Source organism: Lynx canadensis, chromosome C2, assembly GCF_007474595.2.
Source record: "Lynx canadensis isolate LIC74 chromosome C2, mLynCan4.pri.v2, whole genome shotgun sequence".
Lineage (NCBI taxonomy): Eukaryota > Metazoa > Chordata > Mammalia > Carnivora > Felidae > Lynx > Lynx canadensis.
The window spans coordinates 92,170,451-92,192,839 of record NC_044311.2 but is presented as its reverse complement, the minus strand read 5'-3'; the positions used below and the strand labels follow the sequence as shown (position 1 = coordinate 92,192,839).

Genomic DNA, 22,389 nt, shown 5'->3' with positions numbered 1-22,389 from the left:
TCTTATTTTATTTGTAATGGAGGTTCAAAATGTCCACCCTCCGTATTACTGGAGATTTAAGAAGTTGGCATCTGAAGAAGAGAGGTGGCCCTCAAATACTTAAGGGCTATTTATACTTATAGAAATAACAATAGTACCAGATATCTCAGTGGACTGTTTGACATGCAAGTATGTAGTTCACAAGGGAATCAAACTAAATAAACATTGAATCATCTTTAATAGTCTAACACCATAACTAGTTAGATAATTAGTCCTTTTGAATCAGGGAACATAATGCTATTATTTGTTTCTTTTAAGGAATATATTCTTAGTGAGAAATGCAGAACTACCTGTCATGTGTTTTTAGGTCTTCCATGGTTTCTAATGCAAATATTTATATTAGGAGTATAATGGAATTGAAAAGGACCTTGACATAATTTAGTTCATTCTCTTTATTTTGTAGATGAAGAAATTGAGAGCTTAAGTAATATGTCCAGGTTAGATGGTGACAGAGCTGAGACCTGAACTAGCTCTCCTGATTCCTAGCACAGTATTCATTATTCTGTGTCATGCTGCTATAATTTTGCTTCACAAGATTTTTCTTTTCGTTTAAAAGTGATTTTTATTTTGGAATGCCTGCTGGCTCAATCAGTGGTGCATGTGACCCTTGATCTCGGGGTTGTAAGTTTGAGCCCCATGTTGGGTGTAGAGAGATTAATTAAAATCTTAAAATGTGATTTTTATTTTGCTCCATGGCCAAATTATTTTTCTGTGACTACTAATTTTAATATTTATTTTATATCAGTGAGAAAAGATCTTTATATTCACAGAAATGTGTTATATGTATAGACATATAAAATAGATACAATAAAGGATGTACATATTTCTTTCAAGCATGATACAGAATTAATGTGCAATGTATTGAGATGATAAATAAATTAGGAATAGAGGCTAGTATAGCCAGAAAGAAAATAAATGTTTCCTATAGGTAGACAGGTTTAAGTAGAAGTACTGAGATAGTAAGAAAGATGGAATGGAAGTGATGACAAGGAAAGATACTTTGAGTGAACAAAGAAAATGGCAAATTGGAGTTCTGAAAGAGGTCTAGAAGTGTATGATGATGAGGCTGTGTTCATTTGAGGCTGATGATATTAATTGGTGGTGGTCAGATGAGTTGAAATTGAAGGAAGAATGATGTACTCAAGTTGTATGTTAGATTGAAGCAAGGATATTAAAGACATAAGGCTGTTAATAGGGTTCTGAGTAGAGAGAAAAATGTATTAGCCAGATGATAAAATCACCTAAGAAGATAAAATTGAGTCCTAGGGATGGAAAGAAAAAAAAAAAAAAAACAGTTGAAGAACTCTGAAGAGAACAATCTGGCCACATTAAAGACTGTTCTATCCTTTAGTTCTGTGTCCTTACTGAATAATAAAGATGATAGAATTGGATACGCTTTGGGGTATACCCATGTTTGGTGCATGTTATTAGTATGCTAGTATTCATACTACTTTTGTCAGTACATATTTGTGTATATATCTCTATACTTTTCACTAGTGAGAATTGGAGCTGTTCATAGATTATATGGTGTATTTTTCGAGGGTCTATTTTAACATACCTACATGACAGTATGAGAGAAGGTGATAGTATGAGGATAATGAGATAATATTAGAGAAAGTAAATGCATTTAATTTGAACTTGATTTCCTCATATTTTGAAAGGACACTTTTCTGTGAAGTTTAAGAACCACAAACTTATAAGCTGTTTATAGTTAAGCTCAGTGTATAAAGCATATTTATATGCATTATCTCAACTATCAACATGCATTGATAAGATTAACAATCAGACTATAGAATCAAAGTTACTATATGTATTAAACTGTTGCAATAAAAGTCAGTAGTTTTTTTGAATGCCTATAAGTCTCTTAAGTTTGAAACAACAGAATCTCTGAATTCAAGTGGTTTGTTATATAATATGATAGGAAGAAACACAATTAGGTGGTAAAGAATAACATACTTTTACATTAGACTTAGTGATCCCCTAGTATCTATAACATATTAACTAAATAATTGTATGCATTAAAGATATTATCCAAATGTGGGTACTTGTTCTGTTCTAATGCCTTAGCATTATATAACTCGGTTGCATATAGTTACAATAATCACTAAGGTGCTCAGAGGGAAAAGGGTGAGAATGATAGCTTTTGAACTTAAAATTAAATTTCAAATGTGCTTTCATTACTATTAAAGTTGAGAGAGTTCATTATTCTAGATAAGCATTCTATTTCAATATTTATAAAATATTTGGTAATATTCATCTTTATTTAAAATATAAGACAATAGGTTTTGAGGGGAATACTCCTTATATGCATAAATCATATTCATTAACTTAAAAATACCTAAATAATCATAGCACTTAACTAGCTAAGTGAAGGGGACAAATTAAAGGCAGGGTTCCTGCTCATGAAGGAGCTCAGGACTTACTTGGGGAAACCAAAGGGTAAAAATCTTTCTTCAGTAATTTTTAAGAAGTGTTAAACTGTGGTGTTGGCTTAGTATTTTAAATTTTTTTTTTCAACGTTTATTTATTTTTTGGGACAGAGAGAGACAGAGCATGAACGGGGGAGGGGCAGAGAGAGAGGGAGACACAGAATCGGAAACAGGCTCCAGGCTCTGAGCCATCAGCCCAGAGCCTGACGCGGGGCTCGAACTCACGGACCGCGAGATCGTGACCTGGCTGAAGTCGGACGATTAACCGACTGCGCCACCCAGGCGCCCCAAGGCTTAGTATTTTAGAAAGCATTTCATGTAGGAGTAAGGCCTTGACCTGGGATTTGAGAGATAAGTGGATGAATATTTTATTTTTGAAAAATGATAATAATTAGGGCATTTGTTTATCACTTTGTATAGTTTTTCCACTATTAGGTTTTTGTAGATACTTTGAAAAGAAATGCTTTTAGTAGCTTGAATCATAGAACAATGATGAAAAAGTTTTTGAGGTATATAAACAAATAATTGCTTCTTGAATACTAAATTCTCATGGGATTTTGTTGTCAAAGCTACAACACAAACTAATTACATCAGCTCTGTATATCTAATGGAATTCTAACAGTTGTGCTCTAACTTCTGTGGTATTGAATAAACCTTGATATATATGAATATAATCCTGCTACTGATCAGATTAAATTCAGTCTAGTGAAAAATATTTTGAATAACCATTTTATATATTAGGAAAGATATTAACCAATGCTGTTGAATAAAACATTTGTTTTTAGACTTTTAACATATTTGACAAACTTCAAATTAACAACTAAAGATATAAATGGTGATTTCCCCCTAATTTTACTGATACTTGGTCATTGCTAATAGAAGTTACTGATTATTGTTTATTTACCTTGTGTCTAGAAAACTTAACACATTTTATTTCGTACCATATTTTATTTCTAAAATATTTTAGTAACCCTTTTTTTTCTTAAATTTCCTGTATTTATGTGCATCATTTAAGTTTCCTTTCTTACTGAATTAGCTTACGTCAATAAAACAAAGCTGAATAATAATGGACAAAATGGACATTTGTGTCTTCTCCCTGATTTTAATAGGAATGACTATAGCTTTTTGCTGTTTAGTATCGTGTTTGTTATTTTCATTACTCTTAATATTTATCATCTTTAAGTAATTTTCTTCTAATCCTGTTTTACATAAGATGTTTACTTGGATTGACTTTTGAATTTTCTCAAATGCCTTCCCAGAATTTATTGATATAATCATGAGGTTTTGTCTTTTAATTTGTTGAGTTAATGAATGTCAATACATATCATGATATTGAGCTGTTTTTTTGTGGATTTAAATGAGATTAAGCAGTCAAATTCTAAATCTAACAGAGACATACTTTAAAATTTTATTTTCTCTTCCATGCATATGAGAGAAAAGAAAACATACCAATGATCCTCTTCTGGCTTTGTAAAAAACACTCACATGTATTTATATTTTTCTGAAAATGCTATGCCAACTTAAATATCATATCAGGGCAACACATTATTAAGTAAAACAACCAGTCAGAATTACATATACTCCTTAGAAACTCAAGACTATATTCACAAGAGATAGCAGCAATCTATAGAGTACAGATTCCTTTTTAGAACTAACATTTGCAAAGACATTTATATGCTGAAGAATATTATTTGCTTTTCTATATCTATATGTTGCCAAGGCTTATTTTGTGAGCAGTTAGAAGTGCCTGTAGTTTCAAGACTAAGCCCTGGAAAGTTGAAAATCTAAGTTAAGGAAAGGCAAAGGATGAAATTTATTAGTAACAAATGGAATATGAGGTATATATATATTACATATAATATATATATTCAGCACCTATACTTACATTTCTAGAGTAAACTTTATTTAGTCATGGCTTTTCATTGTCAGAATATTTTACTGGTTTTAATCTACTAGTATTTCATTTAGTATTTTGTACCTATATTCATAAGTATTTACTTTAAAATGTTTAAAACAATCTGCAATTAAATATATTGTGCAATATGATGAGTTTCCTGTGAATCACTATCACAATAAAAATAGAGAACATTTTCATTACTTGTGGTTCTTCATAGCATCCTTTTTCCTCTTTCTGCCTCTGGATCCTGGCAACAGCTGATTTGATTTTTTTGTTACTTGGAATTTTCAAATTTTATATAAATAGTCCCTCCTTTTCTTTCTCTTTCCCTCTCTGTTACTCACTCTCCCTCTTTCCCTCCCTCCTTCACTCACTCTCCTTCCTCAGGTATATATACCTGATGTGTTTAGGTATATATACCTGATGTGTTCAACATATTGAAAGATGATTTGAGCAATTGGGGAAAGGGTTTGGGGATGAATTAGTGACCAGAACGTAAAAACTAAATAAATGAAACTTAAAAAAGAAGGTAACCTTAGAGAACAAAAACATCTGTGAGGCAAAATAAGAGATTAATATCAATAAGGTGTTAACACTGATGGTTTTGATTTATTGGAAGTTTGGGTATATGGCAAGGATACTTGTATGTGTAATGAGGGGATGGGTGAAAAAGAGAAAATTGTTTTTCCTGAAAAGTCAGTAAGTAGCAATATAAAAATGTTCTTTTGAGACACATTAGGAAAAATACCAAAATAAATAACAGAAATATTGACAAGTGGTTCCCTCTGGGAAGTAGGAAATAAGAGAGGTAAGGAGACAAATTATTTATAATTTTCAGAAATCCTTTAGATTTGTCTGATTTGTTAAACTGGGTGCATGATTGAGTGTTATAAAAATAAAACTAAAATAAGAAAAGAAAAAAGGATATAAAATTTCAGAATATTAATAAGTAAGCATTCCATTTCTATTATGTCAACTTCCAAATATCTTATAAAATGGAGGTGTATTAACTCCTTATTCTTCTTTAATTTTAATATCAACTGCCTTTAGATCTTTGAACGTGATAGTTTTCTCATTCTTTCAAGAAATTTAAAAGTCTTACTGAGAACTGGTACCAATACCTCAGTTGCCAATGGCATTCCCAGGAACAGGTACTTTACCATTTAGAGCAATTTTACCTTTTTATCACATTATAATGGGATTTCATAGGAACATGTTAAATTTGTTACCATTATGCTACTCGATGGTGTCATATGCCTATCATAGTCCTCTTACTTAGTCTTTTCCTTCATCCAAGTTGGCAGGAAATTATTAAGCAATACTTTCAGTGGTCCACGGTGACATCAAATTTACTTGATAAAGTTTCAACCAAATATTGAAATTGAGGGAATTTTACCACTGGTGAGAGTTGCTCCACTGTTACAATAGTAGTTTGGCTTTTGCTTACCAAAATATATTGTGTCCATGTGAAAGTCCTTTTTTGTAGGAGAGTAACCAGATTTCTTATCTCAAATTATTTAAACTTACTGAACAAATTCTGAGACTGCAGTTAATTTCCAATTTCTGGATTCAAAATCAGGAATGATTTACCTTACTATACCTCTTCTCCAGAGTGTAACATTTATAGACCAAACCAGTCAAATGTACTTAATCAAAATAAACATGTATTATATAATCATAAATCTTTATAAGCAAATTTTTTATCCAAAAGAATTTTTATATAACAAATTTGCACAATTGTAGTATTCTATCTTTTGTAAGCTATGTTATTTTTTCTAGCAAGTTTCTTCTACTATCTGAAAGTAGAGTGTTCCTATGAAATCTTTCATAAACCTAAATGACATAAAGCAAAGAAGCAACTACTATTAATTTATGTGGAAAAGTTTTTGAGCATTCCCAGACCCAAAATACAACCTCTCCTAGACTTTTCTAATACCTTAGGACACATCTTGGTAACAGATTCACAAAATAAATTGAGATAAAGCACATATGCTCACAGACACAGTTTAAAGCTATGGCAGCTTGATGCTGAGATGCTGAGTGTAGTTCCCAGAGAAGGTGCTTGGTGGTGTCACTCTTGATGCTTGAGGCATGTGCTGCCTCTGTAATGGCCAGCTACAAAACAATCACTCAACTCTATTTTCACTTGTTGCCTTTTTTTGTAAAAGCGAAATCCTTTTTACATTTCTTTTGCTTGGTGAAAACAGGTACTAATGTAGGTCTTTTATAAAAGTAAAGTGGCACACATCAACTTTCGAAAGTATGGGACACCTGTATCTGGGAATTTCTAACAGTCACATTTGTGTCATTAGATGAAATCTGGTACATGATTCTAGGAGTTCTGTGCTCAGATTATGGAAATGATAGCTTTGGCCTATCAGTAGTATATGGAAATGATACATATAGGGATGAATCACCAATATGGTAGTGAGCTGGAGTCCTTTTAGTGCAGAATCAAAAGCCATTTAATTTCTTTCATTTTTCACACTAATGACCAATACTAGACAAATTCCTCATAAATTAACTTGGTGGTCTAATAAATATTTACTTGCTTTTAGGAATGGTTGTGGTTTTTAGGATGCCAGTTAGGATGTAGGCCGTAACAATTGTGGCTTACACGATACAAAATTTGTCTTTCATAAAATCTGTCCAAGTTGAAGCAACCCAGGACTGATTCAATGGCTTTATGTTATCTAGAGCCTAACAAGCCTCTTTGCTTTTATGAGAGACCTTTCTATCTTGTTACTCTGCTATCCTTAACCTATGGCTTCTACCTCATGTTCTAAGATGGCTGATCCAAAACCTGCCATTGAGTACATTTTCCAATCAGTAGGAAGGTGAGAAAAAAAAATAGTAGTATTTGCCTTACTTTTAAGGCTTCATATCACTTCTGCTGTCATTCCTTTGTTCAGATTCTAATCTAGCCTGCTGTGGGGGCTTGGAATATAGTGTGAATTGGATTGCTATGTGCTGGGCTCAAAATTTTATTATTATAGAAAAAGGGGAAAAGAAGATATTAAGGAGCAACAGGCAGTCTCTGTCACAGGAGGTTTTAAGGCTGTTTTGAAATACTATAGTAGTATTAAGCTTAGTCCATCAGGCCAAATGTGAATTCTACTTTGTTTCATACTGCTCTCAGTTCCACAATGGTCCTTCTGTGTTCTCATTTATATACTGAGGAAATTGAAATTCAAACTAAACTAAAGCTAAAGCTAAGATGTTATGCTTAGATTCTGCCAATGGGAGGCACTTAGACCGGATTAAAAGATACAAAGAAAGTAAAAGTCATTTGCTTCTGGTAATAACTCTTGCACTGTCAGCAGTGAATACAGGTTTCTTTCATCTCAAAGGTGGTAGCACCTTTCTTAACTTAGGGTAATATGACCAATCTTTCCACGTATTCATAACCAGTTCTCTCTATTATATCTTTCTTTGCTTCAAGTATCTTTTGCTTCAAGAGCTATTGATATAGTTGGCTACCTCACCTCATCCCTTGTAGTAATTTCAAGGGAGAGTGCTATGAAATGAATTGTGTCCCCCTAAAATTCATATTTTGAAACTCTAGCCCCCAGTGTGATGGTATTTGGAGAGGGGACCTTTGGGAGTTAATTAGGGTTAGATGACACCATAAGGGTGAAGCCTTCATGATGGGATTAGTGGTTTTTTTTTAAGAATAGAGACTTCCTCCCCGCATCATATGAAGATACAGTGAGAAGGTGGCCATCTGCAAGCTAGGAAGGAACTGAATACCTGGTAACTTGATCTTGACTTCCAGCCTCCAGAACTGTGAGAAATAAGTATCTTGCTTAAGCCACCAGTGTATGTTATTTTGTTATAGCAGCCTGAACAGACTAATATAGAGAGTGAAACAAAAGAAAACAAACAAAATAACGTTAAGAAAAATTCATTTGTTGTGATGAGCACTGGGTGTTATATGTAAGTGATGAATCACTAAATTCTACTTCTGAAACTGATACTACACTATATGTTAACTAACTTGAATTTAAATAAAATCTTGCAAGAAAAAACAAGGAAAAATTATGTATTTAAAAAACCTCATTTTCTTATTGATCAGCTTTACTGCCATCTTATTTCACCAACTGAGCATAAACTATAGTATTTCAACAATCCTACCTGGCACTAAAATTGAGAATTTTTTACCTTGACATGTTTGTTCTAGACTCTGTTCTACATTTTTCTCTTGCTTCATTTATTTTTACTGAATTTATGTCATTCTATTGATAGCCTTCATTCTTTTGAAATCAACCACATACTCCACAGATTTTTCTATTCTGTACATTCCATTAAATGGAATCATATAATATATGACTGGCTTCTTTCATTTAGCATAATGTTTTCAAGGTACATCCTGTGTAGCATGTATGTGTACTTCATTCTTTTTTTATTAATGAGTAATATTCCATTGTATGGATATACTACATTTCATTTATCCATTCATCAGTTGATGGATATTTGAGTTGTTTGTACTTTTTGGCTATTCTGAATAATGCTGCTGTGAACATTTGTATTGAAGTTTTGGGTGCATTTATTTTTCATTGCTCTTAGTTATATACCCAGGAGCAGATTCACTGGGTCATAGGTAACTCTATATTTCACATTTTGAGGACCTGCCAAGCTATTTTCCAAAGATTTTATACATGATTTTATATTCCCACCAGCAAAGTATTAGACCTCCAATTTCTCCACATCTTTGTCAGCATGTGATGGCATCTATCTTTTTTATTATAGTCATCCTAGTGGCTATACAATTGTATCCCGTTGTGGATGTGATTTACTAATGCTGTTGAACATGTCATCATGTGCTTATTGCTCATTTGTATATATTCTTTGGATAAGTGACTATTAAGATCCTTTGCCCATTTTTATTATTGAGTTGTGAGAGTCATTTATATACTCTGGATATAAATTCCTTATCAGATATATGACTTGTATGACTTGCAAATATTTTCTCCCATTCTGTGGGTTGTCTTTTTACTTTCTTGATAGTATCCTTTACAGCATAACAGTTTTTAGTTCTCACAAAGTTCAGTTTATCTTTTTAATTTTGTTGCTTGTGCTTTTGATGTCAGATTTAATTGCCTAATCCCAGTTCACTAAGATTTAAGCATACGTTTTCTTCTAAGATCTTTATAGTTTTGGCTCTTGCATTTAGGTCTGTAATCTATTTTGAGTTAATATTGGAATAAAGTAAGTAAAGGGTTCAACTTAATTCTTTTACATGTGGGTATCAGTTGTTGCAGCACCATTTGTTGAAAGACTATTCTTTCATTCATTGTTGAATTGTCTTGGAACCCTGATTAAAAATAAATTGACTAAAAATGTGAGGAGTTGTTTATGGAATCTCAGTTCTGTTCCACTGATCTGTCTGTCCTTATGCTAGTATCTCATTGCTCAATTACTGTAGATTTGTGTAAGTTTTGAAAACAGAAAATGTGAATCCTCCAACTTTCTTCTTCAAGATCTTTTTGGTATTCTGGATCATTGAATATCCATAGGAATCTTAGGATCAATTTGTTGAACTTTGCAAAAAATGTCAGATGGGATTTTGATAGGGATGGCATTGACTCTGGAGATGAATTTGGGGAGTATTGTCACTTTATCAATATTAAGTCTTTTAATCCATGATATGGGATGGCTTTCCTTTTATTTGTCTTTAATTTTTTTCAACAATGTTTTGTAGTTATAGCATGTAAGTTTTGCACTTCTCTTCATTTTATTCCTGAGTATTTTATTCATTTGGATGCTATTATAAATGAAATTGTTTTCTTAATTTCATTTTTGGATAGTACATTACTAGTATATAGAAATATTATATTTGTACAACTAATTTTGAAAACTTACTGAACTCCTTTATTCTAATAATTTTTCATGGGCAGCTTTAACAAAATTGGCTCTGAACCCAGGGCCAAGGCTAGCAGGGTTGGAGTGGGCAAATCCCCAGGAGAACTCATGGGCATGGCATACTGCTAGCAGGTTAGTTAGCAAGGGTCTATGCAGGCTTTCCTCTGGCAGATGACCCTGTGTTTATGCTGGGGTGGGGGCGGGGGATGCTGGGGGGAGGAAAATGATGCCTGCCAGCTCCCTCATTTTCAGAGAAGTAATCTAACACACTCTGAGATCAGCATGAACAGATCTGTCTTCTGTTTGCCCCTTGTGTTGTGTTAATTGCCATTTTTATGTTGCTTCTTTGCCTCTTCTAAGGACAGCAACCCAGCTATCACTTGCCCTCCTGGCTAGCCCAGTGCTGAGTCAGCTGACTTTTAAAGCTCCAGGCTCCAGGGGAATTCATCCCCTGTGATTTTCAAAGCCAAACATTATGAGGATTAGTACCCGCCCCCTACTGTGGTGCTCCCTGGTGCTAGGGCCCATTTCTCTTCCCTGAGTGCACAGCTCCTGCCCTTCTGCAGGCAGCCTCCTTCTGCCTTTCTGTCCTTGCTAACCATTCAGAGATGCAGCTTCTTTTCTATTTTTAGTTGTAGAATTTGTTCTGACTTTATTCAGATCATAAGGGTTTATTTACTTGGATGTGGATGATATCTAGGTGTAAACATGAGATGGTGTGAGCTCAAGGTCTTCCTACTCTACTATCTTCCCAAGCTCCTTCTAGAATCCCCTTTCCCTGACCTATGTGGGTCCTCTATTTCTTTGAAAAGTTATATTTCATGTTGAAATTAATTCCTGTATATTATTGGATATCCTTATGTTAGTTTTATCATCTTTATGATATTATCAACTCTATATTTTTTTTCCATTGTGTGACTATGGAAGCTTTCAAACATACAGAGGAATTGAAAAAGTTATATTGTGAACATTCATGTATACACACACCTAACATACATTCTCACCACCTAGATTTGACAGTTACCATTTTGCTATATTGCTTTATCATATATGTCTATCCATCTGTCTAACCATATTACTTCTTTGGATGCCTTTCGAATTAAATTGCAGGTGTCAGTACATTTCTTAAAACCTCAGTGTGCATATCATTAACTAGAGTTAAATATTTGTTAATAATACTTTTTTCTTTTTTTGACATTCAGTCATGACATACAGAGAAATCATAAACTTTATTGTACAATTTGATGAGTTTTGACCAATGTATACACTTGTGTAATCCAAACTTCTATCAAAATATAGAATATTACCTTGACTCAATAAAGTTCCCTCATACCCTCATCCAGTGAGTTCTCCTCAAGTCAATCACTGCTCTGATTTTTTTAACCATAGATTAGTTTTGCTTGTTCAAATTTTAATATAAATATAATCATACTATATGCACCGTTTTGTGTATTGCTGCTTTTATTTAGCATAATGTTTTTGAGAATCATCCATGTTGTTGCATCTGTTACTAGTTTTTATCTTTTACTGTTGAGTAGTAGTTTATTGTAGGAGTATACCACATTTTTGTTTTTTGATTCTCTTGTTGGACACTAGCACTTTTTCCAGGTTGTTATGTATAAAGCTATTAGGGGCATACTTACACAAATTATGTGGCCATATGCTCTTATTTTCTTGGATACATAAATAGGAGTGAAATATAGGTCATAGGACAGATAGTGCTTGTGTTATTTTACACTCCTACCAACATATGGTAATTTTTTTTAATTAAAATACTTATTTTAGTCATTATGGTAGTTGGATAGTGGTATCTTGTGATTTTAATTTTTATTTTCCTGGTGATTATTTTTACTATCTGCTCTCTTTCAGACAGTTCGGCATGGTTTTCCTTATCAGCCCACAGCATTAGCCTTTGATCCAGTTCAGAAAATCTTGGCTATTGGGACAAGAACAGGTGCTATACGAATGTATCCTTAACTTTTGGTTCAGTATTTGTTGTATTAATAACAATTACTTTTCCTTAAATATTCAGGTAAGTGAAATATGACCAAATAAAGTTGATTTATTTTGAAATGAATAATGATTGTGAAAACCCACAATGTCCAGTTTATTGGCATATTTCTAGTGTCTGTGAGAGAACTATTAATGTCCTATCTTGAATTCTTGATATTGGTAATATTTGTTTTCCCCCCTCTCTCTTTTTGATCAGTTGTATTGATTTTCACAAGAAACAATTTTTGGCTTCAGAGCTTTCTTATATTGTTTTCCTAACGTGAGTTTTATTGATTCCTGCTTAGATCTTTTTATTTTTTTCTTCTGCTTAACTTTGAGTTAATTTGATCTTTTTTTTTCTATTTTTTTTAAGGTGGAAACTGAAGTTATTGATTTGAGAACTTCTTTTCTAATACATGTCTGTAGTGCTATAAATTTCCTCTCAAATTATGCTTTAGTGTCATTCCATTTTAATTGAATTTTTTATTTTGATACTTAGGTTGTTGCTTCCATGAGATACAGATTTAATTGTAGTTGCAGGAAATAATACAGAAAAACCCCATGTACTCTTCATTCAATTTCCCCCAAAAGTAATGTCCTACAAAATTATGGTGTAATATCACAACCAAGATACTGACATTGATATTCTCAAAGTACAGAGTGTTTCAGTTACCACCAAGATTCCTCACATTCCCCCCTTACAACCACATCCTCTCCTTCCAATTCTCCTACCCCATCCCTGATTTCTATCACTAATTTGTTTTTCACTTTAGTAATTTGGCCATGTTAGGAATGTTATATAAATGAAATCATACAGTATGTAACCTTTTGGGATTTGCTTTTTTCTTCTCTGAAGATTCATCCAAGTTGTTGTAAGTATCAGTATTTTTTTTTAATTGTTGGGCAATATTCCATGGTATGGAAGTACCACAGTGTGTTTAGCCATTCACTTATTGAAGGACATCTGGGTTTCCAGTTGGTGACTATTATGATTAAAGCAGTTATAAACATTTATGTACGTGTTTTTCTGTGAACATGTTTTCATTTCTCTGCCCAAAAGTGCAGTTAGAGGGACTCTATAGTAGTTCAAAATTTAGTTTTATAAGAATATCCCAAACTGTTTCCCAGAGGGGTTGTAACATTTTACATTCTGTATCTTCACATCATTATTAGCGCATCTTGTTCTTTTTTTTTTTTTTTAAGCCATTCTGATAATTTTGTAGTGATATCTCATTGTGGTATTCTTATGTATTCTAGATACTACTCTTTTGTCAAATTATTTCTTCTAGTCTATAGCTTGACATTTGACCCTCTTTACAGGATTTTTCAGAGTCCAGTTTATCATTTTTTTCTTTATTGATTGTGCTTTTGGTATCACTCCTTAGAACTCTTTGCCTAACCCTGGATCTTAATTTTTAAATTTTTTTTTCTAAAAATTATATAGTTATACATTTTGTATTTAAGTACAGTTCTATTTTGAGTTAAATTTTTATTTGTATTGTCTTTGGTTCTGATATTGGGGTATTATTAGCTTCATAAAGTGAACTGAGAAGTGTTTCTTCTTCTGTTTTCTGGGAGAGATTGAGTAAAATTGGGGTTAATTCTTTAAATGTTTGGTATTATTCTCTAGTGAAAATACCTAGGCTTGGAGATTATTTTGAGAGATTTTGTATTACAAATTCAATGTATTTAGTAGTTATAGGACTCTTTTGGTTTTCTATTTTATCTTAGTTGAATGTTGGTTATGTGTAGTCAGTCTTACTAGTAGTTTTTAAATTGTATTGATTTCTTTTTTGAGGAACTAGCTGTTTGTTTGATTTCCTCCATTTTCTTTGTTTTCAATTTTTTCTGGCTTATTATTTTTATTATTTAATAAATCATCATTATTATTTCTTCCTTCACTTTTCTTTGAGCTTACTTTGCTCCTTTTTTCTAGTTTCTTGAAGTCAGAACTTAGATTATTGATTTGATATTCTTCCTCTTTTCTAAGGTATGCATTTAGTGTAATTCTCAGCACTGCTTTAACTGAATCCTGCAAGTTTTGATATGTGTGTTTTTGTTTTAATTGAATTATATGTAGTTTTAAAAATTGTCTCTGAGGGGTGCCTGGGTGGCTCAGTCGGTTAAAGTGTCCAACTCTTGATTTCAGCTCAGGTCATGATCTCATGGTTTTGTGGATTTGAGCCCTGCTTTGGGCTCTGTGCACTGACCATGTGGAGCCTCCTTGGGATTCTACCTCTCTCTCCAACCTTCCCTAGCTTGTGCTTTCTTTGTCTCTCTTAAAATAAATAAACTTAAAAAAAATTGCCTTTGACATATCTTGAGACCATGAATTACTTACAAGTGTTTTAATTAATTGGGAAGTGTTTGGAAATTTTGTCTTTCTGTTATTGATTTGATTCCACTGTGGAAAACACACACACACACACACACACACACACACACACACACACACACATATAGTATAATTTCAGTTCTTTTAAGTTTGCTAAGGTTTGTTTTATGGTCTTGGATATGGTCTTTCTTGGGGCATGCTCTATGGACTCTGGAAAAACATGTGCATTCTTGTTGAGTGGAATGTTCTATATTTGTCAACTAGATATTGTTGGTTGAAAAAAAAAGATATTGTTGGTTGATTGTGTTGTTGAGTTCTATATCCTTGCTTATTTTCTGTTTGATGATTCTATCAAATCCCAAGAGAAGAGTGTATTAAGATCTCCAACTATAATTTTGGATAAATTTATCTCCTTTTCCAGTTCTATTAGGTTTTGCTTTCTGTATTTTTGAGGCTCTTTGGTTTGGTATGCACACATTTAGAATTCTTGTCTTCTTCCTGGATTGATTCTTTTATCATTATGTAATGTCTTTATTGGTCTCCAATAATTTTCTTTGCTCTGAAATTTACTTTGTCTCATATTAATATGGTCACTCCTGCTTTTTAAAAAAATCTAATATTTGCATATTCTATTTCCATCCTTTTGTTTTGAACTTAAATATGTCATTGTACTTGAACTAGTTTATTTGTAGATAGCATATTGTTAGGTCATTTTCTTTTTTCCTTTAATTGAGCTATAATTGACATTAGTTTTAGGTGTGCAAAATATTGATTCAATATTTATATATCTTGTCAAATGATCTCTACAATAAGTCTAGTTCATATGAATCACCACACACAGTTGCAAAAATGTTTTTCTTGTGATAACTTTAAAAATTTCTCTTAGTAACTTTCAAATACACAATTTATTAACTATAGTCACAATGATGTACACTATATTCCCTAGGTCTTACTTATTTTATAAGTAGAAATTTGACCTTTGACAACCTTCACTGATTCCACCCAACTCCTACAACCCAACCCCTACCTCCAACAACTGCCAGTCTTTTCTCCGTATCTGTGAGTTTGGTGTTTTTTGTTTTTTGTTGTTTTCTTTTGTTTTGTTTGTATTTAAGGGATATTATACAGTACTTGTCTGAAATATTACTCAGTGTACTGCCTTTCATGTCAATTCATGTTATTGCAAATGGCAAGATTTCTTTCTTTTTTATGGCTGAATGATATTCCAGAGTGTGTATGTTTGTGTGTGTATGTATTTTCTTTTAATCTATTCATCCATAGCAGACACTTAGGTTGCTTCCACATCTTCTTTATTATAAATATTCCTGCAATGAACATGGAGTGCATACATCTTTCAAGTTAGTGTTTTGTTTCCTTTGGATAAATACCCAGGAGTGGAATTTCTGGACCATATGGAAATTCTATTTTTAATCCTTGGAAGAACTCCATACTGTTTTCCATAGTGGCTGTGCTAATATACAGGCCCACCAACAGTGTACAAGGGCCCCCTTTTCTCCACATCCTCACTAACACTTGTTATTTCTTGTCTTTTTGGTAATAGCCATTCTGATAGGTGTAAGATGATATCTCATTGTGGTTCTGATTTGCATTTATTTGATAATTAGTGATGTACCGGTTAGCCATCTGTAGATCTTCTTTTGAAAATATCTATTCAGATCCTCTGATTCCATTTTTTAATCTAATGTGTTTTTGTTTGTTTATTTTGCTATTGAGTTGTATGAGTTCTTTATATATTTTCGATATTGATATGTGATTTGTAGATATTTACTCCCATTTGGTAGATAGCTTTTTATTTTGTTGATGGTTTCCTTTGTTGAACAGAAGCTTTTTAGTTTGATGTAGTCCTACTTGTTTAGTTTTGCTTTGGCATCATATCCAAAAAATCATTGCCAAGAATGATGTCCAGGAGCTTACTGCCTTTGATTTCCTCTAGGACTTTTATAGTTTCAGGTCTTATATTCAACTCTAACCATTTTGAGTTAATTTTTGTGTATACTCTAAGATAGTGGTCCAGTTTTATTCTTTTGCCTATGGCTATCCAGTTTTCCCAGCACCATTTATTGAAGAGACTGTATTTTCCCCCATTGAGTAGTCTTGGTTCTCTTATCAAATATTAGTTGACCATGTATGCATGGGTTTATTTATGCACTCCTGGTTCTGTTTCACTGGTCTGTATGTCTGTTTTTATGCTAATACCATAATGTTTTGATTATTGTAGCTTCATAATAAGTTTGAAATCAGGAAGTGAGATGCCTCTAGCTTTTTTTTTCTTTAACCAAGATTACTTTGGCTATTTGACATGTTTCGTGGTTTCATACAAATTTTAGGATTGTTTGTTCTATTTTTGTGAAAGATGCCATTGGAATTTTTATAGAGATTACATTGAATCTGTATATTGCTTTGGGTAGTATGGATTTTTTAAAAAAAAATGTTAATTCTTCTAATCCATGAGCATGGAATATCTTTACATTAATTTGTGCCTTCTTCAGTTTCTTTTTTTTTAATTTATATATGAAATTTATTGACAAATTGGTTTCCATACAACACCCAGTGCTCATCCCAAAAGGTGCCCTCCTCAATACCCATCACCCACCCTCCCCTCCCTCCCACCCCCCATCAACCCTCAGTTTGTTCTCAGTTTTTAACATTCTCTTATGCTTTGGCTCTCTCCCACTCTAACCTCTTTTTTTTTTTTTTTCCTTCCCCTCCCCCATGGGTTCCTGTTAAGTTTCTCAGGATCCACATAAGAGTGAAACCATATGGTATCTGTCTTTCTCTGTATGGCTTATTTCACTTAGCATTACACTCTCCAGTTCCATCCACGTTGCTACAAAAGGCCATATTTCATTTTTTCTCATTGCCACATAGTATTCCATTGTGTATATATATCACAATTTCTTTATCCATTCATCAGTTGATGGACATTTAGGCTCTTTCCATAATTTGGCTATTGTTGAGAGTGCTGCTATGAACATTGGGGTACAAGTGCCCCTATGCATCAGTACTCCTGTATCCCTTGGATAAATTCCTAGCAGTGCTATTGCTGGGTCATAGGGTAGGTCTATTTTTAATTTTCTGAGGGACCTCCACACTGCTTTCCAGAGCGGCTGCACCAATTTGCATTCCCACCAACAGTGCAAGAGGGTTCCCGTTTCTCCACATCCTCTCCAGCATCTATAGTCTCCTGATTTGTTCATTTTGGCCACTCTGACTGGCGTGAGGTGATACCTGAGTGTGGTTTTGATTTGTATTTCCCTGATAAGGAGCGACGCTGAACATCTTTTCCTGTGCCTGTTGGCCATCTGGATGTCTTCTTTAGAGAAGTGTCTATTCATGTTTTCTGCCCACTTCTTCACTGGGTTATTTGTTTTTCGGGTGTGGAGTTTGGTGAGCTCTTTATAGATTTTAGATACTAGCCCTTTGTCCGATATGTCATTTGCAAATATCTTTTCCCATTCCGTTGGTTGCCTTTTAGTTTTGTTGGTTGTTTCCTTTGCTGTGCAGAAGCTTTTTATCTTCATAAGGTCCCAGGAATTCACTTTTGCTTTTAATTCCCTTGCCTTTGGGGATGTGTCGAGTAAGAGACTGCTACGGCTGAGGTCAGAGAGGTCTTTTCCTGCTTTCTCCTCTAAGGTTTTGATGGTTTCCTGTCTCACATTTAGGATCTGTATGCTGAAAACTATAGAAAGCTTATGAAGGTAATTGAAGAAGATTTAAAGAAATGGAAAGACATTCCCTGCTCATGGATTGGAAAAATAAATATTGTCAAAATGTCAATACTACCCAAAGCTATCTACACATTCAATGCAATCCCAATCAAAATTGCACCAGCATTCTTCTCGAAATTAGAACAAGCAATCCTAAAATTCATATGGAACCACAAAAGGCCCCAAATAGCCAAAGGAATTTTGAAGAAGAAGACCAAAGCAGGAGGCATCACAATCCCAGACTTTAACCTCTACTACAAAGCTGTAATCATCAAGACAGCATGGTATTGGCACAAAAACAGACACACAGACCAATGGAATAGAATAGAAACCCCAGAACTAGACCCACAAACGTATGGCCAACTCATCTTTGACAAAGCAGGAAAGAACATCCAATGGAAAAAAGACAGCCTCTTTAACAAATGGTGCTGGGAGAACTGGACAGCAACATGCAGAAGGTTGAAACTAGACCACTTTCTCACACCATTTACAAAAATAAACTCAAAATGGATAAAGGACCTAAATGTGAGACAGGAAACCTTCAGTTTCTTTATCAATATCTTACGGTTTTCAGTGTCCAGGTCTTTCACGTCCTTGGTTAAATTTATTCCTAGGTATTTTATTCTTTTTGATGGAATTGTAAATGGATTGTTTTCTTAATTTCTCTTTCTGATAATTCATTATTTGTATATAGAAATGCAACTGATTTTCATATATTGATTTTGTAGGATCATTTTATTTTTAATCTACCATGTCAGTCTGCTTCACTTAATTGATATATTAAGGTAAAGTACTATCAGGTAATTATATGTTGGGGCTTAATTCTGCCAATTTATTTACTTGTTTTCTGCTTGTTTCCTCTCTTTTTTGTTCCTTTTTGTCTTTTCTTATTTTCCTGGGAGTTATTTTGAACTTTTTAAATAACTCAATCTTGAATTATTTATATTGTTTTGAGTATATTGCTTTGTAGAGTTTTCTTAGTAGTTGCTCTTGGTATTACAACAAACATACATAAATTATCACGGTCTACTGGTATCAACATTTTTTCACTTCGAGGGAAACTGCAGCCTTACTTTCATTTAGGCCCCTATGCCCTCTCTACTTTTATAGTATAGTTATTTTATATATTTTCTGTAAATGTCTTGAGCAGAATCATATCAGATGGTGCTATAATTTTTGCTTCAACCATCAAATGTGACTTAAGAAACTCATAAGAAGTAGGGGTGCCTGGGTGGCTCAGTCAGTTAAGTGTCCAACTTCAGCACAGGTCATGATCTCATGAGTTCAGGCCCTGCGTCAGGCTCTGTGCTGACAGCTCAGCCTACTTTGGATTCTGTGTCATCTTCTCTCTCTCTGCCCCTCCCCTGCTCATGCTCCGTCTCCATCTGTCTCAAAAATAAATAAACATTAAAAATTAAAAAAGAGAAACTCATAAGAAGTCAAATAATATACTATATTTACCCAAAATTTTACCCATTCTTATGTCCTTTCTGAAGTTCCAAGACTTCTTTTACCAGGGTTTTTAAGGTGAAAATAGGGGATTTTGATTTGAGAACTTTCATTTCCTTCTGGTTAGAGAACTTTCATTAGACTTTTTTAAAGGGTAGATTTGGAAACAAATTGTCTTAGTTTTTCTTCATCTGAGAATATATTTATTTTTCATTCCTCAAGGATATTTTTGCTGTATATACACAGTTGATAGTTATTTTATTACTTGAAAAATGTTGTACCACTTTCTTCTGGCCTCTGTAGTTTCAGATGAGAAATCTACTGTCATTTAAATTCATGTTTATTCATAATGCTTTGTGTCTGGCTGCTTTCCAGAGCTTTTCCCCTTAGTTTTCAGAAGTTTAATTATGATGTTTCTTGACATGGATATTTCTGGGCTTATCTTATTTGGTGTTTGCTCCACTTTCCAAATATGTAGGTTTAAGTATTTCACTAAATTTGGGAAGTTTCCAGCCATTATTTCTTATAAAAGTTTTTCAATCCCACTGTCTTTCTTCTCTCTTTCTGGGACTCCAGTTATATGAATGGTAGATCTTTGTTCTTGTCCCCTAAGACTGTTTATTGTGCTTCCCTAATCTAGTCTCTTCCTTCTTTTGTTCAGATTGGGTAAATTTTACTGATCTCTCCCCAAGTACACTGATTTTTATACTCTGTCATCTCCACTCTACTATTGAACCTATCCAATTTTATCTTGGTTATTATATTCTTCAGTTCTATGATTTTATTTCCTTTTAGGAATTTCTATTTGCTGATCTTTATTTTCATTTGTTTCAAGAAGATTCATAATTCCTTATTGAAGGATTTCTGTGATGGCTATTGAAAATCATTTTCAGATAATTATGGCATCTGATTCATTTTGATTTTGGCATGTATTGATTATTGTTTCTCATTCAAATGTCATTATCTTGGTTCTTAGTATGATGGGTGATTTTCAATTGTTTCCTGAATATTTTGGGTATTATATTAGGAAATTTGGATGCTACTAATAACTTTTTTTAAACCACTAAGTCCTCCCATTGAAGTGTAGCTTGAGGGCCAGGTGGGTGTGTATATTCAAATTTTGTGGTGAGCCATGTCAACACCTCCTCCCCGCCAGCAAAAGTGGGTACTGACTCATACCACCTCATTTTCTGATGTGTGGGGTTGGAAGTTCATCTTCCTGTGGGGGCCCAGTGACATCAGGAGAGATAGGAAGCATGGTATCAATCACTCCTTGAACTGCCTTGTTCTAACTCACTAACGTGAGTAGAGGTTCAGCTCCTAGTAGGATCCTTTGACACAGTATGTGTGCTGACTAGACCTGATTTGCCCACCTTGTTCAGTGTTATGACCTATTGCTTATTGTCAGGTGGATGTGGATATTCAGCTTCCTAATGATTTCCCTGCTGATGTGGAAAACTAGTAGTGTATGTGTGAAGCCTTATGTGTGTGTGAAGTTCCACCTTGAAGTCCCACCACCAATGAGTTCCATCTCATTCAATCTTGTTGTCTCTGGACTTCATTGATGCTACCTTGGTAGTAGAATTAGAACGCCTCTTTTATGCTAGGAAGGGGATGTAGGACCAAGTGCTCATTCAAACTCACTAATACCATCCCATCAGGTTGGAGTGTTCCCACCTGCCTCCATTAGTCTGGAGATGGCAGGTCAGCATCCTGCTTAATGCACTAATACCACCTGACAGTGAAACAGAGTGCTACCTGCTTCTGCCAGGCAGGGGATAGATGATTAACTCCCTGCTTGTGTCCCTAACCACTCTCTGCTGAACAAATTGGAGTGTGCTCTCTGAAGGGTGGGGTTAGGATAAGTGGAAGATCAGTTCCCTAGTCAACCCTTTTGAACTATGTGGAGTCCGGGAGAGGAGAGTTTTTCCTTGTTGTTTGCTACTATAAGGTGGGTGATGCCAAAATTTGTTTTTAGGATATCCTGTCTTCTCAGTCCTTTGGCTGGGAAAATTGCCTTTTCATGGAGTTTTTGGTTTTGTTTCTGTTTTCCTTTTTCTACCAGTTGATGGTTCTGGGTTGGAGACTTCTGTGGTGCATTGTCCAGGATATATGAGACACAATAAGGAAACCCAAGGAAATCACTGCTGTGTCACTCTCCTGAGTTGCTTTGCCATTCCTCCTCCTTTCTATCTTTTAGAATTTTCCTCTGCTTGTTTGGAATGTTATATTCAGGGGTTTTTTTGTTTGTTTTTTTTTTGTTTTTGTTTGTTTTTTTTTTAGGTTGTAAGAGGCAGAAACTGGGAGGAATGGAGCTACTTCATATTGGGAGATTTGGAATTCTTCACTCTCAAATTTGAATATGTTGTGTTTTCATTTCATTCTGTTTCTTTATTTTTAAAACAATTCTACTAAACTTTTATTTTTATTTATTTTTTATGAAAGTAATTTTATTTAAGTTTTAGTTCACATACAGTGAAATATTGGTTTCAGGAGTAGAATTCAGTGATTCATCACTTACATACAACACCCAGTGCTCATCATAAAAAGTGCATTTTTAATACCCATTACCCATCTAGCTCCTTCAACTCCCAGTTTGTTCTCTATCATTAAGAGTCTCTTGTGGTTTGTTTCCCTCCCTCCTCTTTTATTTTCCCT

General features: G+C 33.9%; 1 protein-coding gene across 1 annotated transcript in view; it reads left to right on the top strand.

Moving 5' to 3' along the window:
- Positions 1-22,389, top strand: part of STXBP5L (syntaxin binding protein 5 like) — a 390,498-nt gene that overhangs the window by 52,619 nt on the left and 315,490 nt on the right. The window contains exon 3 of the mRNA XM_030330346.1: positions 12,097-12,194. Coding sequence (XP_030186206.1) covers positions 12,097-12,194 — 98 coding nt within the window. The remainder of the gene's footprint in view (positions 1-12,096; positions 12,195-22,389) is intronic.